Source organism: Mustelus asterias, chromosome 21 (assembly GCF_964213995.1).
Source record: "Mustelus asterias chromosome 21, sMusAst1.hap1.1, whole genome shotgun sequence".
In the NCBI taxonomy this organism is placed as follows: Eukaryota; Metazoa; Chordata; class Chondrichthyes; order Carcharhiniformes; family Triakidae; genus Mustelus; species Mustelus asterias.
This window is the reverse complement of record NC_135821.1, coordinates 46,567,082-46,584,743: the sequence shown is the minus strand read 5'-3', so window position 1 is coordinate 46,584,743 and position 17,662 is coordinate 46,567,082. Positions and strand designations below refer to the sequence as shown.

At 44.2% G+C, this 17,662-nt stretch overlaps 1 protein-coding gene across 1 annotated transcript in view; it reads right to left on the bottom strand.

Annotated features, from left to right (window-relative positions):
* The window catches only part of csmd2 (CUB and Sushi multiple domains 2), a 1,866,499-nt gene that overhangs the window by 272,712 nt on the left and 1,576,125 nt on the right, over window positions 1-17,662 (bottom strand). The window contains exon 35 of the mRNA XM_078237109.1: window positions 10,239-10,363. Coding sequence (XP_078093235.1) covers window positions 10,239-10,363 — 125 coding nt within the window. The remainder of the gene's footprint in view (window positions 1-10,238; window positions 10,364-17,662) is intronic.

The window sequence follows — 17,662 nt, the reverse complement described above, 5'->3', positions numbered from 1 at the left end:
TGTGCTGTGGCTTTCTATGTTCTATGTTCTATGTCACTGGTGGGGGGAGGCTGGGAGAATCTGAAAACAAGATATCGCCGGCGAAATTCTTGTTTTCTGTCCCTCATGGGACTGTGTGCCCACATCACTGCTTGTGTCTGCAAATGCAGGCACAAAATTCGAGCAATAGTGTATTCTTTTGCCTTGTTAGCCCTCCCCAAGTGCATTACCTCACACATTTCCGGATTGAATTCCATTTGCCAATGCTCGGTCCACCTGACCAGTCCACTGGCATCTTCCTGCAGTCTATGGCTATCCTCTTCACTGTTTATCTCCCCGCCAATTTTATGCCATCTGCAAAGTTCTTAACATAGAAACTAGAAGGAGTAGGCCATTCGGCCCTTTGAGCCTGCTCTGCCATTCATTTTGATCATGGCTGATCATGGAATTCAATATCTTGATTCCTCACCTCCCATATCCCTTGAACCCTTTCGCCCCAAGAGCTATATCTAATTCCCATTTGAAATCAGACAACGTTTTGGCCTCAACTACTATCTGTGGTGGTGAATTCCACACATTCACCACCCTCTGGGTGAAGACATTTCTCCTCACCTCAGTTCTAAATGGTTTAGCCTTTATCCTCAAACTATGGCCCCTTGTTCTGGACTCCCCCACCACTGGGAACATTCTTTCTGAATCTACCCTGTCTAAACCTGTTAGAATTTCAGAAGTTTCTATCAGATCTCCGCTCACTCTTCTAGACTCCAGTGAATATAATCCTAACTGACTTAGTCTCTCCTTATATGACAAACCTGCCATCCCAGCAATCAACCTGGTAAACCTTCGCTGTACTCCCTCTATTGCAAGGACATCCTGCTTGATCATACCCCTTACATTGAAATCAAAGTCAATAATGTACACCACAAATAGCAAGGGCCCCAGCACTGAGCCCTGCGAAACAACAGCGGAAACAAACTTACAGCCACAGAAACATCCCTTTACCATCAGCCTCTGCTTCCTGCCTCTCAGCCAATTTTGGATCCTGTGTGCCACCTTGCCTTAACTCCCATGGGCCCTTACTTTCTTGACCACTCAGCCATGAGGGACCTTATCAAAAGCTTTGCTAAAGTCCATATAGACCATATCAAATGCATTATTCTCATCAAAGCCCCTGGTTACTGGTTACCTCCTCACAAAATGTGATTAAATTTGTCACACAACCTTCCCTGAACAAATCCATGCTGACTCTCCCTGAATAATTCGTATCTATTCAAGCACAGGTATATTCTGTCCTTCAGAATACTTTCCAATAACATCCCCACCATCAAGGCTAGACTGACTGGCCTGTAATTTCCTGGTCCACCCCTACCCCTCCTCTTTTTTAAATAATGGGACAATGTTAGCAGATGAGGGTCGAGGTCTCAGCCTTAGCTAATTAACATCTCGCCAAGCATACAATGACTGCGGGGCAACAAACATTTTCACGTGTGGGCACCCGGCTGATATTTTAGTTGGGGACAGAGTGGTGAACGTGGCACCCCAGAAAATCAAGCCGTGTTAAGATCACTGTGTGAAGAGGTTATTATTTTCATAAAAGGTGAGAAACTACACATCTATTTAATTACCTGGGAATTAAAGGAGCATCTTCGAAATGCCAAAATATAGACAAATAAACGTGTCTGTTTACGGGATTGTTTGCCGTATTATGTTCAATTATCCATGAAAATTCATGGCAGTGAAATGGATATTCCTGAATTCTGGAGAAAGAATTCTGACTGGGAATTCTGAAATAACTAATCTGGTCAGACATGCCGGCACAATATTTTAAGGGAAGCAGTTTGATATTGAACCTGAGAATTTTACCATCCCACCCACCACAGGAATCGGACGGGCAAGGGGCGGACAACGGAAAGGTCACTTGATTTTGGGTGGCATTTTATGGTTTCGAGTTGAGCGAGGCGGTAAAATCCCGTCCAATGGGTATGAATCTCCAGCCTCCCAGCCTGATGCGCGATGTAACTCACGAGGCTAGAGATGCTCGAGGAAATAAAGGCTTTTATTGTCTACTACAATAGAGCTACCATATATAATACACGATCCCAGACTGAGGGGTCCCAGACAGAGCAGTGACCTTTATACCTCTCCCAGGAGGCGGAGCCCGACTGGGATGTACCATAATAACTATAATACAGGTAGAACAGCCCAACCCTAACCCCAACAGTAACATGTAGAACAACCCAACCCTAACCCCAACAGCAACATATATACAGACTCATAGTACTGGCCAGACCCTGGCTCAGTACTACCTGGTGGGAACCAACGATGGTTCACCACACAGCCACATGTTTCTCAGCAATGGAAGGCAGCACGCCACTCGCTGGCGATGGGATTCTCGGGTCTGTCAATGAGATTTCCCCATTGAAGCCGCCTGATGCTGCCAGGAAACACATGGGCAGGGAGCTGTCGGCGGGAGTAGAGAATCCTGCTGCCAGCCAACTAACCAGAGAATCCCACCCAATATCGACTGTAGACCCTAATTTGTAACATTGCCCTTCCGGAATCAATTGGATCATGAATTATAGCCAGGGCCACCCACAATCGATGCTGAATTCCTAATACTTTTCCGTAACTCCAGTGATAACGAGAGGATTAGGATGTAGGCAAGAAGCAATCATATATTTAGAATGCCAACAATAATAGCTGCACTATCTCTGAAAAGCTTAAAAATGGATTTAATTTAAGGATGACGTTCAAGAAAATTGGGAAGGATGAGCATCCTTTCAGTGATCAAAGACTCCTGCAAACTCCAGAACATGAACAGTCAAATCTCATTATTGCAAATTCTTATCAACAAGTTAGGCTGTGCTTTGGACAGTAACAAACATTGTGTCAAGGCTGTGTGACAGAATTTGTGACAAAAAGAACTCTGGTGCAACAGTAGCTCAATGTAGCAATAAGGCTCGAGTGTACTGAGACTATTCAATGGAAATTGATGTGGGACTAATTATTTGGCAAACTCAACCTGTATGCACATCCAAATGCGAGAAAAGGAAACAAGTTGCTTTCCTGCCTACATCCATTTTGTTTATCCTCTTAAAGTGGGTGTTGTACTGCATGCAAAATGTCTGACAAGGCACGTCGCAAACTGCAAAGTCAGATAATGAGTTGAAATAAAAAATACTTGGAACGTCTCATTAACAAAATTTGTGTGACTAAAGTCCTAGGAGTTGTGACAGAGCATGTCTGACTACCATGTTGTATCTTGGGACTTGTGGTGAACCATCGTTGGTTCCCACTGTGGGATTGTTCTAATGTTGTTGTTGGGCTAGGGTGGGATTGATACACCTGTGGTTGTTACTGTTGTGGCACATCCCAGTCGGGCTCCGCCTCCTGGGAGAGGTATAAGACCCCCTGCTCGGGCGGGACCTCTTCAGTCTGAGATAGTGTGTTAAAGTTCTGTTAGTTCCATTGTTAGTTAATAAAAGCCTTCTTTTACCGAAGCTTCGTGCCTCGTGTCCAATTGATGCGCATCAGGACTAAATGTTCTGCATTTCCTCGATCAAACTGATGAAATATCTTCAGTTGGATCATTTTGTATCCATGCTACTATTTGTATCCATCAGGCCAAATGGCCTAATTTTGCTCCTATATCTTATCATAGAATCCCCACTGAAGGAGACCATTTGGCCCATCGAGTCTGTATCAACCACAATCCCACTAAGGCCCTATTCCCGTAACCCCTTGCATTTACTCTGCTAATCCCCCTGGCACTAGGGGGATTAGCAATTTCGCATGGCCAATCAACCTAACCCTTTGGACTAATCTTTGGAATGTGGCACACACAGACATGGGGAGAACGTGCAAACTCCACACAGACAGTGACCCGAGGCCGGTATTGAACCTGGGACCCTGGTGCTGTGAGGCAGCAGTGCTAACCACCGTGCCGCCCTCTGGTCTATCCTGGCTGTTTAATCATGTTTAATCAGCCCCTCTTCCTGGCTTGACCTATTTCACAACTCTTCTAAGGTCACCATATTGCAAAGCTTGTACTGTCTCAGTAATTAATGAAATGATATTAAAAAGCTAAAACCTGCAGCAAAACTCACTCTCATATCGCTCTTCCCTATGCCCAAGATAACTAATCGAGGAAAGGGCATTAAAGTTTACACACAATTCCTTCCAGGCTCGACTATAATATAGGAAATTAAATAAGTACTGCATGAAATTCCCCACATCATTGACAACTTTATGACCTTCATGCTTTCGACTGATGCCACTGTAATCACTCGACAAAGGATGTGGATACAAAATACAGATGAAGCCAAAGCCAATTTTTAATTTCCGGTTGCACTCAGAAAGAAATATTTATTTAAATATGTTGTGCCACATTCAGAATAACCAAAGGAGATAGATGGCTGCCCTGCAACATGTGGTATGAGAAATGCTGTTTTGAAGGTCCCACAAGCCAGGAAAAATACTGGTCCATGAGTACTTCAGAATGGCAATCTGTGGTAGATCACCATTTTTTACTCACTTACCTCTGCTTACATACCTAAGGGTCTGTCTCACCCGATCAGGCCGAGTGAGATTCAAGCTGGGAATCACATCCCCAGCTCTGGCAGTGAAGTGGAAAAGAAGCAGAGAAAAAGAGGGCACACTCTTCTTTTTTACAGCAGGTGAGCACTAATGCCCCATTGAAATTAACAGGGCAGGGAGAAACTCAGTGCCTAAGGTCAGTGAATGGGGGGTGGTGGGGCGGGGGTTTGGATAATGGGGGAGGGAGGGGAGTGGGGGTAAGACATGGAGAGGCAGGGTCAGACATTGGGGGGTTGATAGACCGGAGAGGTTGGACATACATCGGGTGAGTTGCTTTGGGAGTCAGATATCAGGGATATGGGTTGGGTTGGGGGCTGCTCAGGCTGGGCTGGGGTGGGCGGGGGGGGGGGGGGGGGGGGGGGAGGGGGGAGGAATCCAATGCGGGGTGGAGAATGCCATGGAGGGGGTTGGGTGCTTAGTTGGGGGGTTCGATGCAGGCGAGTCCCCTGGGGATTCATGGGGATCCCCTGGAGGGTCAGGAGTGTTTGGTGTGTCCCATGCAGAGCTTGGTCTATCTTACGCTGAAGTTAGAAGTACTCTTATTTCTTCCAACTCTTTCAGAGTAACTATTGGTGTCAAACTGGTAGAACCATCCTAAGTTAGCAATTCAAATTGGTTGGTTCCCGATTATTTCAGCCTTGAATTGAGAATGAAGTTAGGCCATCCCAGATCTGTATGTTCATTCACACACTAGAATAATCTCACTGAGGCACTGGAGAGAAGGGGAAGAGCTGATATTTTACTTTAAAGCATATTACAACATTTGGAACAACATCTGGTTGTAATAAGCAAAGAAATTATTGAAACCTAGGTCAACACACATCCATGGGAGTGGTACAGTGTTTGCCACTGCCGCTCTACAGCGCCAGGGACCCGGGTTTGATTCCCAAGTTGAGTCACTGTGCAATGTCTGCATGTTCTCCGTGTGCGCATGGGTTTAACTTCAGGTGCTCCGGTTTCCTCCCATAGTCTGAAAGCCGTGCTGGTTAGATGCATTGGCTATGCTAAATTCTCCCTCAGTGTTCCTGAACAAGCGCCGTAGTGTGGCGATTTTCACAGTAACTTCACTTCAGTGTAAATGTAAGCCTACTTGTGACACGAATAAACAAACTTTAAAACATGGTGGCCTTCCAGAACACAATGATTGTCAGGCTTGTTATTTGAAATGTGATTGAAGGCATGTCTTCCCTTCCAAAAAAGTGATAGTAAGCCTCTCTCTTTCACAAATCTGAAAAATGTGCATTCATTTCTCCTGAAAATTCTGGAATAATTTATTTTCAAAGTTCAAATTTTGTTCATTTTTATTCTCAAAATTAGAATTAATTTTACACCCTAATAAATTGCAGAAATATTAAGGAACTACTATGTCTCAATATTTACCAGAGAGACTAACATGGTGGGTACGGCATTACAAGAAGAGATCAAAAAAGATACATGCCAGAGCTCTGCCACCCCACCCACCATGGAATCGGAGCGGATGAGAGGCGGACTATGGAAATGTCCGTTGACCTCAAGTGAGGCTGTAAAATCCTGCCCATAGAGATATTTAAAACAGATTATTGATAAATTAATAAAACCGCTGGGTCTATTTGGATTTCTACAAGTGTTCACAAGAGTAGTAAATGAAAGTCCTGTGCGCAAAAGGGAAGACAGAACCATTCTGGGGAACTACAGACCAATTAGCTTAACATTTGTTACAGGAAAAATGAAGAATCCTTTCTCAATCCCGATTGCAGTAGAAAAACATCCAGAAACTGAAAATGAAGAGTAGTCAGGATGGATGCCAACAGGGAAGTCCATGCTTCACCACCCCCACTGAACTCTTTGAAGAACTAACAGTAAATGTAGACAAGGTAACATGGTAGCTTAATACATAAAAAAGTCTTTGATTAGGTACCACATTGATGTTTCATGACTACGGTCAGAATTGTGGATTCAGGCAGCAAGTAGTCGAATGGAAAGCAAGTTGGCTACAAAGCAGGTGAAAGAGAAGAAGGGTTGTTTAAGATAGTTACTTCGATTGACAAATGGTGTGAGGTAACATTCTGCAAGAATTGGTATTGGGAACATTGTTATTCACCATTTATATCAACAATTTGGATTTGAGAATCAGAAGTGAAATTTCAAAATTTGCAAATGGCATCAGGGATGGGATTTTCCAGCTGTACTCGCCCTGAAACCAGAAAATCCCGCCCAAGGTCAACGGACCTTTCTGCCCCTCGCCCGCTCCGATTCCCATGGTGAGCAAAATGGGAAAATTCACCCCCAAATTAGAGGTTGCAGCTAACCCAGATGAAGGCTGTGACAAAAGACAGGAAGACACTAATGCAGGATGGGCATATCATTGACAGCTCAGAATGGGATCGCACATTTTTGTACAAAGAATAAGGACACATACTCCTTGGAAAATAAATGTCTAATTGGGGTAGAGGAATTGAAGAGTCAGGGGTACAGACATGGAAAGCACCAAAATCACACTGATTAACAAAGCAATTAAAAGAGCAAACAAAAAACTGCGGTTCATTTTTGTTTAGAAGGATAGGATTGAAGAGCAGGGAATTTATGTTAAACTTGTACAGAACCTTCATAATGCCACACTTTCGAGCATGATAAATAATTCTGGACTTCATATTATACAGAGGCACTGGAGCAGGTGCAGAAAAATGATCCACAATGATAACAGATCTGAAAGGTTATAAATATCAGGAAAGATTGAACAGGTTGGGGTTCTTTTCCCTGGGGAAGAGAGCACTGAACAATGACATGATCGAAGTTCTTTCAGATTAGCAAAGGACTGGACAAGATATACATCAAGAAATTATTTTCACTTGTAGATGAAATCAAAACAAGGGGCCATAAATATGACACAAAAGCAAAATACAATGATCGCTGGAAATCTTAAATAAAAGCAGGAAATACTGGAAATGGTGGGCTTTTTATTCATCAATGTTTACAGCATTAAAGAGGCCATTTGGTCCATCGTGCCCACGCTGGGCCAACAAAGATCTGACTGCACTGATCACATTTCCCAGCACTTGGCCCATAGCTCTGGAGGTTCTGGTAGCTCAAGTGAATATCAAAACACTATTTAAATGTTACAAGAGTTTCTGACTCAACGACCCTTTCAGGCAGTGAGATCCAGACTCCCACCACTCTCTGAGTGAAACAGTTTCTGCTCAACCCCCTTCTTAGCCTTCTATTTTTTTACCTTAAATCTATATCCCCTGGTTATTGGCCCCTCTACTAATGGAAAAAATGCCTTTCTATCCACCCTATCCATGCCCCTCATAATCTTATACACTTCTACCAGGTTCCATCTCAACTTTTGCTGTTCCAAAGAAAACAAGCTCTAAGACTGGAATTGGATATGAGTGAACAGCGTATTCCTAAAAATGGAGATTGAGAAAGGGAACAGAAGGGAGCCAAAAATGGGCAACATGAAGGCGAGGGAAAGGTGCAAATAAGAAGCAGGATTAATCTTGGGCCATAACTTCCAGGCTCCCCAGTGTGTGGTTGTGTGTATGTGTGTGCGTGCGCGTGCGTGAGTGAGTGTGTGGGTGGTGGTTGGGTGTGTGTGTGTGTGGGGGGGAGGGTGGTTGTGTGTGTATTGGGGGTGGGGGCTGTGTGTGTGGGGGGGGGGGGTTGTGTGTGTACGTGTGTGCGTTCGTGAGGGAGTGTGTGGGGGGTGGTTGGGTGTGTGAGTGGGGGGGGGGTTGTGTGTGTGTGTGGGGAAGGGGTTTGTGTGTGTGTGTGGGGGATTTGGGATGTGTGTGTTGATGTGTGAGGAGGGTTATGTGTGTGTGTGTGTGTGTGTGGGGGGGGGTTGTGTGGGGGTTGTGTGTGTATGTGGGTTGGGGGGGTTGTGTGTGTGTGTGTGGGGGGTTGTTGTGTGTATGTGTGGGGGGGTTGGAAGAGGTTGTGTGTGTGTGGTGGGGGGGCAGGTGTGTGTATGTGCGTGTGTGGGTTGGGAGGATGTGTGTGTGTGTGTGTGCGCATGTGTGGGGGTGTGGGGTTGGAGGTGTGTATATGGGGAGGGAAGGGGATTGGAGGGGTGTGTGTGTATGTGTGTGTGTGTGGGGGGTGGTGTTGGGAGGGGTTGTGTGTGTGTGTGTGTGTGGGGGGGGGGGGAAGAGGATTGGAAGTGTGCGCGCGTGTGCGTGTGCACATGAGGAGGGTGCTTCAAGGATGCACTGGAGAAGTCTCTTGGAATTTCACAGATAAGGCTTGCATGGCAATTGCCCAGAGGGATAAACCTGCTCTGGGTGTGCCCTTCTTCAATTTGGCGGAGCTGGACTGTGATGCTGGGCCTCGAGCTCGCTTGGCCTGAGTCGAGAGTTCGAGAATGATAGGCAGGGAAGAAACTCCACAAAGGTAATTGGGCACAGTGTGGTAATCCGACACTGATTGGCACTCCGAGGAAGTTACAATCCATCCAATGTATTCAAGTTCACGGTGAGAAGAGAAAATGGACCTGATACAGTTATCAATATACTGGAAAAAGAAACGAGAGGGAGCTGAATGAAGCAAAGAATATACCACATGTCCCACAGATCCCACAAAAATGCAGCTATATCTAAGACATTTTCTCAGCAGCCAATGCTGGGAATGATTCCAGAATTCCCAATTACACCTCCTATACACCCATCGTTTTTTTACGTGTCCTATCACCATTCTCTTTGCTTGCACCATCATCCCTTTTGTAATTTAATTACCCTTCCCCCACCCAAAACAGACCTTCCCATTTATTTTTTCATCATTTTGCATACTTGTTATACCGCTAACTTTTTCTGCGTTTGATTGAAAAAAAAACCCATCAGCCTAAAATGCTAATTCTGTTTCTCTCTCCACAGTTGCTGCCTGGCCTGATGAGTATTTCCAGCATTTTTTGCCAACAGGCCATAAATATAAGACAGTCACTGACATATCCAATAGGGAATTCAGGCAAAACGTCTTTATCCAGAGAGTATTTAGAATATTGAACTTACCACCACAGAGAGGCAAATAAAAGAATAGATGCATTCGAGGGAAAGTGAAATAAGCATATGAGCAAGAAAGGAATGGAAGGATATGTTGATGGGGTTTATGTAAAACGGAAGGAGGTTTGTGTGGTGTCTGGGAGGCTGGATGGCCTGTTTCTGAACTGTAAGTACTTGGTCATATTTTGCAAACATTTAATGGGAGTATTTTAGGTCAGGACGAAGACTTAGAAGGTTTCTCCAGTTTGAAACAGTGGGCTGATTTCTTAATTAATTTGTGGGACATGGGCATTGCTAGCTGGCCAACATTTATTGCCCATCCCTAGTTGCCCTTGAACTGAATGGCTTGCTAGGCCATTTCAGAGGGCAGTTGAGAGTCAACCACATTGCTGTGGCTCTGGAATCACATGCTAGCCAGACTGGGTAAGGATTTCCTTCTCTAAAGGACATTAGTGAACCAAATGGGTTTTTCCGACAATCGACAATGGTCATCGCTCGATTCTTGATTCTAGATATTTTTATTGAATTCAAATTCCACCATCTGCCGTGGCGGGATTCGAATCCAGGTCCCCAGAACATTAGCTGGATTAATAGTCTAGCGATAACACCATGAGGCCATGGCCTCCCCCATGATTCTTGATGGCACATTTGAAATCAATTGTCATTTGTTGAATATTGGAAAGATACCTGTATGCCAGCTCCTTCGGGGACTGTGATTTTCCATAAACAGTTCAGGCTGTTCTGGTAAGGATCGGGAAAGCCCGGTGACAGAATTGTTCCCTTTCGTTCAGTGAGATTTCCCCCACACGGTACTGAAAAGAAAATGATGAACTGGTTTCATTAAGACTGAATGTGAAGAGCTGTGCGAGTTTGCAGAAAGAAAATTAATGTCCTTATATGCAGCTGGGCCCTGGACAATTTGTCATAAATCCCTGGACAATCAGATATTGCTGTAAACTCTTTACAGGTCCAAAATATGTCACATAATGAAATACTGTTCATGCAAACAAAGAAATATATTTTAAAAAGTCAATATTTATCTTTTAACCCCACTGGTATGTTGTGGATGACTTTCAGATACTTTATTTCATACAATGGAAAAATTGTTTTACTTTTGTTCATTGGATGTAAGCATCGCGAACAGGGCCACAATTTATTACCCATTATGGGCAGCACAGTGGTTAGCACTGCTGCTTCACAGAGCCAGGGACCCGAGTTCAATTCCAGCTTGGGTCACCGTCTGTGCAGAGTCTGCATGTTCTTCCCATGTCTGCGTGGGTTTCCTCGGGGTGCTCCGACAGTATGAAAAACGTGCTGGTCAGGTGCAATGGCCATGCTAAATTCTTTCTCAATGTACCCGAACAGGTGCCGGAGTGTGGCGACTGGGAGATTTTCACAGTAATTTCATAAAGTTAAAGTATCCTCAATTGTCATTGAGAATGTGTGAGCTGCCTACTTGAACTGATTCGCTCCGCTACCAATGCATGGTGGCAGCAATGTGAACCATATGTGAGATGCACTGCAGCGACTCATCAAGCCTCCTTTGATAGCAACTTCCAAACCACAACCTTTACTACCGACAAGGACAAGGGCAACCGATGCATGGGATCATCACGTGGAAGTTCCCATCCAAACCACACACCATTCTGATTTGGAAATATCACAGAACCACAAAACCTTTACAGTGCAGAATGTCACCTTGAATGAACCTACCTCCACCATACTTCCAGGTAGTGGCTTCCAGACCCAAATCACTCACTGTCTGAAAATGATTTTCCTCACATCGCATTTGCTTCTTTTGGAAATCACTTTAAATCTGTGCCCTCTCTGTCTTTTGCAAGTGGGAACAGTTTCCCCTATCTACTCTATCCAGGATTCTCTTGATTTTGAACATCTCTATCAAATCTTCTCTTAGAAATTTCCTCCTCAAGGAGAAGAGTCCCAAATTCTCCAATCTATCTTCATAACTGAAGTTTCTCATCTCTGGGATAATTATTGTAAATCTCTTTTGCGCTCTCTCCAATGTGTTCACATCCTTCTTGAAGTGTGGTGCCCGGAACTGTACACCATATTCCAGCTGAGGTCTAACTAGTATCTTGTATAAGTTCAGCATAAAACCTCCTTGCTCTTGCACTCTCTGCCATTATTAATAAAGACTAGGATACTGTGTAAAAAGCAAATTACTGTGGATGCTGGAGTCTGAAACGAAAAGAGACAACGCTGGAAAATCTCAGCAGGTCTGGCAGCATCTGTAAGGAGAGAAAAGTGCTGATGTTTTGAGTCCAGATGACCCTTTGTCAAAGCAAAGGGTGTGTGCTGTGTGCTTTATGAACTGCTCTGTCCATCTGCCTGCCACTTTAAATGACTTATGCATATGTACACCCAGGTCCCTCTGCTCCTGCACATTCTTTAGAGTTGTTATTGTCTCTCCATGTTCTTCCTACCAAAATGCATCATCTCAAACTATATTTTATTGAACATCGTCTGCTATCTATCTGCCCATTCCACTCATTGTCAATGCCCATTTGAGGTTCTACACTGTCCTCCCCACAGTTTACAATAATTCCCAGTTTTGTACCATGCGCAAACTTTGTCCCTTGCACTCCAAGATCATGAATATACATTAGGAAAAGCAAAGGTCCCATCACTGACCCTGGGAAATTACACTATAAATCTTCCCCTGGTCCAACATGTACCCATTGACCATCACACTCTATTTCCTATTATTCAGCCAATTCTGTATCCATGTTCCCACTGTCCCTTTTACTCCATGAGTTCTAACTTTCTTCATAAGTCTGTGGTGTGGTCACTGCATTGAGTGCATATTGAATGTTGACGTAGGGGAGGTGATGGCCTAGTGGTATTATCACTAGACTAGACTAATAGAGATGTGGAGGAAGAAATTGCGAAGCAGATTATGGATATGCGTGGGAGTCACAGGTTAGTTGTCATGGGGGACTTTAACTTTCCAAATATTGATTGGAACCTTTGTCGGTCAAATAGTTCGGATGGGGCAGTTTTTGTGCAGTGTGTGCAGGAGGGTTTCCTGACACAATATGTGGATAGGCCGACAAGAGGTGAGGCCACATTGGATTTGGTACTCGGAAATGAACCGGGCCAAGTGTTAGATTTGGTTGTGGGAGAGCACTTTGGAGATAGTGACCACAATTCGGTGTCTTTTGTTATTGCAATGGAGAGGGATAGGGCCGTACGGCAGGGCAAGGTTTACAATTGGGGGAGAGGTAATTATGATGCGATTAGGCAAGAATTAGGGGGCATAAGTTGGGAACAGAAACTGTCAGGGAAAGGCACTAATGAAAAGTGGAACATTTTCAAGGAACAAATACTGGGTGTCCTTGACAGGTATGTCCCTGTCAGGCAGGGAGGAAACGGCCGAGTGAGGGAACCATGGTTCATGAAAGAGGTGGAATGTCTTGTGAAAAGGAAGAGGGAAGCTTATGTAGGGATGAGGAAACAAGGTTCAGATGGCTCGATTGAGGGTTACAAGTTAGCAAGGAACGAGCTGAAAAAGGGGCTGAGGAGAGCTAGGAGGGGACATGAGAAGTCCTTGGTGGGTCGGATCAAGGAAAACCCCAAGGATTTTTACTCTTATGTGAGGAATAAAAGAATGACCAGGGTGAGGTTAGGGCCGGTCAAAGACAGTAGTGGGAACTTGTGTATGGAGTCAATAGAGATAGGCGAGGTGATGAATGAATACTTTTCTTCAGTGTTCACCAAGGAGAGAGGCTATGTTTTTGAGGAAGAGAAGGTGTTACAGGCTAATAGGCTGGAGGAAATAGTTGTTCGGAGGGAGGATGTCCTGGCAGTTTTGAATAAACTGAAGGTCGATAAGTCCCCTGGGCCTGATGAAATATATCCTAGGATTCTTTGGGAGGCAAGGGATGAGATTGCAGAGCCTTTGGCTTTGATCTTTGGGTCCTCGCTGTCCACGGGGATGGTGCCAGAGGACTGGAGAGTGGCGAATGTTGTTCCTCTGTTTAAGAAAGGGAATAGAAATGACCCTGGTAATTATAGACCGGTTAGTCTTACTTCGGTGGTTGGTAAATTGATGGAAAAGGTCCTTAGGGATGGGATTTACGACCATTTAGAAAGATGCGGATTAATCCGGGATAGTCAGCACGGATTCGTGAAGGGCAAGTCGTGCCTCACAAATTTGATAGAATTTTTTGAGGAGGTAACTAAGTGTGTTGATGAAGGTAGGGCAGTTGATGTCATATACATGGATTTTAGTAAGGCGTTTGATAAGGTCCCCCATGGTCGGCTTATGATGAAAGTGAGGAGGTGTGGGATAGAGGGAAAGTTGGCCAATTGGATAGGTAACTGGCTGTCTGATTGAAGACAGAGGGTGGTGGTGGATGGAGAATTTTCGGATTGGAGGCAGGTTGCTAGCGGAGTGCCACAGGGATCAGTGCTTGGTCCTCTGCTCTTTGTGATTTTTATTAATGACTTAGAGGAGGGGGCTGAAGGGTGGATCAGTAAATTTGCTGATGACACCAAGATTGGTGGAGTAGTGGATGAGGTGGAGGGCAGTTGTAGGCTGCAAAGAGACATAGATAGGATGCAAAGCTGGGCTGAAAAATGGCAAATGGTGTTTAACCCTGATAAATGTGAGGTGATTCATTTTGGTAGGACTAATTTAAATGTGGATTACAGGGTCAAAGGTAGGGTTCTGAAGATTGTGGAGGAACAGAGAGATCTTGGGGTCCATATCCACAGATCTCTAAAGGTTGCCACTCAAGTGGATAGAGCTGTGAAGAAGGCCTATAGTGTGTTAGCTTTTATTAACAGGAGGTTGGAGTTTAAGAGCCGTGGGGTTATGCTGCAACTGTACAGGACCTTGGTGAGACCACATTTGGAAAATTGTGTGCAGTTCTGGTCACCTCACTATAAGAAGGATGTGGAAGCACTGGAAAGAGTGCAGAGGAGATTTACCAGGATGCTGCCTGGTTTGGAGGGTAGGTCTTATGAGGAAAGGTTGAGGGAGCTAGGGCTGTTCTCTCTGGAGCGGAGGAGGCTGAGGGGAGACTTAATAGAGGTTTATAAAATGATGAAGGGGATAGATAGAGTGAACGTTCAAAGACTATTTCCTCGGGTGGATGGAGCTATTACAAGGGGGCATAACTATAGGGTTCGTGGTGGGAGATATAGGAAGGATATCAGAGGTAGGTTCTTTACGCAGAGAGTGGTTGGGGTGTGGAATGGATTGCCTGCAGTGATAGTGGAGTCAGACACTTTAGGAACATTTAAGCGGTTATTGGATAGGCACATGGAGCACACCAGGATGATAGGGAGTGGGATAGCTTGATCTTGGTTTCAGATAAAGCTCGGCACAACATCGTGGGCCAAAGGGCCTGTTCTGTGCTGTACTGTTCTATGTTCTATGTTCTATTAATCCAGAAATTCAGCTAATATTCTGCGGACCCGGGTTCGAATCCCGCCATACCAGATGGTGGAATTTGAATTCAATAATGAATGTCTGCAATTAAGAATCTATTGATGACCATGAAATCATTATTGATTGTGAGAAAAACCCATATGGTTCACTAATATCCTTTCGGGAAAGAAATCTGCCTTCCTTACCTGGTCTGGTCTACATGTGACTCCAGAGCCACAGCAATGTGGTTGACTCTCAACTGCCCTCTGAAATGGCCGTTCAAGCGAGGGATGGGCAATAAATGCTGGTCAGCCAGCGACATGTCCCATGAATGAATTTTTAAAAAAACAACAGCATGACCCTCATCGACCCTTGCTGTTGTCTCTTCAAAAAACTCTTAGCAAGTTAGCTAAACATAATTTTCCATCAAAACTCCTTGCTGGCTGTTCCTAATCAATCCACATTTTCCATTTAATTATTAATTCCATCCCGAACAATTGTTTCTAGAAGCTTCCCCAGCACTGAAGTTAAACTGACTGATCTGCAATTGCAGGGCTTATGCTTCAAACTTTTTTCGAACACGTGCACCATATTTGCAACTCTCCAATCTTCCTGAGTCGAGGGAAGACTGAAAGATTATGACTAACGTCTCTGCAATTTCCATTCTCACTTCCTTCAGTATCCTTAGATGCATCTCATCCAACCCCAGTGCCTTGTCAACTTTAAGTACCGACAGTTTACCCAATACCTTCTTCCATACCAATTTTGAACCCTTTGAGTGATAGTTTCCTCTCTGTCACCATGTCCTGTTTCCTGCGTAAAGACAGATGCAAAATCTAGCAGCTCAGCCATGTCTCCAGCTCCCAAGTGTAAATCCCATTGTTGTCCCCAGTCAACCCTTCTCTTCCTTTAACACTTATTATTTATATCCTGGTAGAAGAGATTAGGATTCCCTTTTTGTTAGCTGCCATATTCTCTCCTTGCTTTTCAGGAGCTTGCAGTTTGTTGAGCTCTGGTTTCTGCCCCTTGGGTACTGTTTCTGATTAGGCTGGAACCCCTGAGCAGAGAGGACCGTGCACAAATTGCAAGTTCCTGTAATCAATCTACGTGCTTAACCTGAGCATCCCTATGTGCACAAGACAACAAATAGCTCAATCTGTAAACAAAGGTGAAATGTAGCAGGCCTGTTTGCCACTGGCGTACATCCAATTATGGCCACAAAATCTTGCAAGAGGGTTGTAATGTGATTTGTACCGGTCAGATTTCAGAAAGGTCCATAAAGGGTGTGAACCTGATCTGCATGAATTTAAAACATTTTAATGTAATTAAACGGTCTTACATCCAAGAAGGCGCTGGAGCGAGATGACTTCTTGCAAACTGTGCCCAGCATACCCTCTAATTCTATCTCTTACTCTCATTCCACCTTGTATTCAGTTGATCTTTCTCTACACCCTAGCTATGACTGCAATACTACATTCTGCACTCTTGTATAGGGCATTGGCGAGGCCACATCTGGAGTATTGTGTGCAGTTTGGGTGTTCTTCTCTGAGGAAAGATGTCCTTGCTATAGAGCGAGTACAGCGAAGGTTTACCAGGCTGATTCCTGGGATGGCAGGTCTGTCAAGTGAGGAGAGACTAAGTCAGTTAGGATTATATTCACTGGAGTTTAGAAGAGTGAGAGGGGATCTCAGAGAAACTTATAAAATTCTAACAGGGTTAGACAGGGTAGATCCAGAATGTTCCCAGTGGTGGGGGGGTCTAGAACTAGGGGTCATAGTTTGAGGATAAGAACTTTTAGAACTGAGGTGAGGAGAAATGTCTTCACCCAGAGGGTGGTGAATGTATGGAATTCACGACCACCGAATGTAGTTGAGGCCAAAATGTTGTCTGATTTCAAGAAGAAATTAGATATCGCTCTTGGGGGGCTGAAGGGATCAAGAGATATGGGAGGAAGGGGGATCAGGACATTGAATTCGATGATCAGCCATGATCAAAATGAATGGCGGAGCAGGCTCAAATGCCAAATGGCCTAAGTTTCTATGTTTCCATGTTTCTATGTGTCTCCCGTTTCCTCCTCTATGAACGGTATGTTTTGTCTGTATAGCACGCAAGAAACAACATTTGTCACTGTATACTCATACAATGTGACAATAATAAATCAAATCAAATTTATGCCAGAGCGTAGGGCCACGGTGAATCCTCCTCCTCTTCCTCCCACCACCGCAGAGCCCTGCATTTTCTTTTCCAATTCCCTTTTGATCATTACAAATGAGTCTGTCTACAACAGTCTTTTGGATCATAACAAATCATTGTGTAAAGATAGACTCTCTTTTTCAAGATACGAGCTTGAATGTAAAAAGAGAGCACTGATTAAAAGTAATTATCACTACAATCTCAAAACCACTGTAACAATGAATAAGATAGCCATGTATAACGGGTGGAACTCATCACCTACCATCCCTTCACAGTCTGAATGAAGTAAATGCGACTACAATGGACATCGTTTCTCAATGGAGTTGACAGTATACAACCCCCAAAAACAGCTCAGTAAAAGAGTAATCAGCCAGGTAAGATTGAATGAGAGCATTGAAAAAATATAACTCCTGACAGAATCTCAACTTGCTTGATTAGTGCTCACTGTTCTTTTTTGCCATTTCCCTTGCAGTTTCTGTATCTTGTAGACCGATTCCTCTGTGAATTGCTTTCTAACTATTTG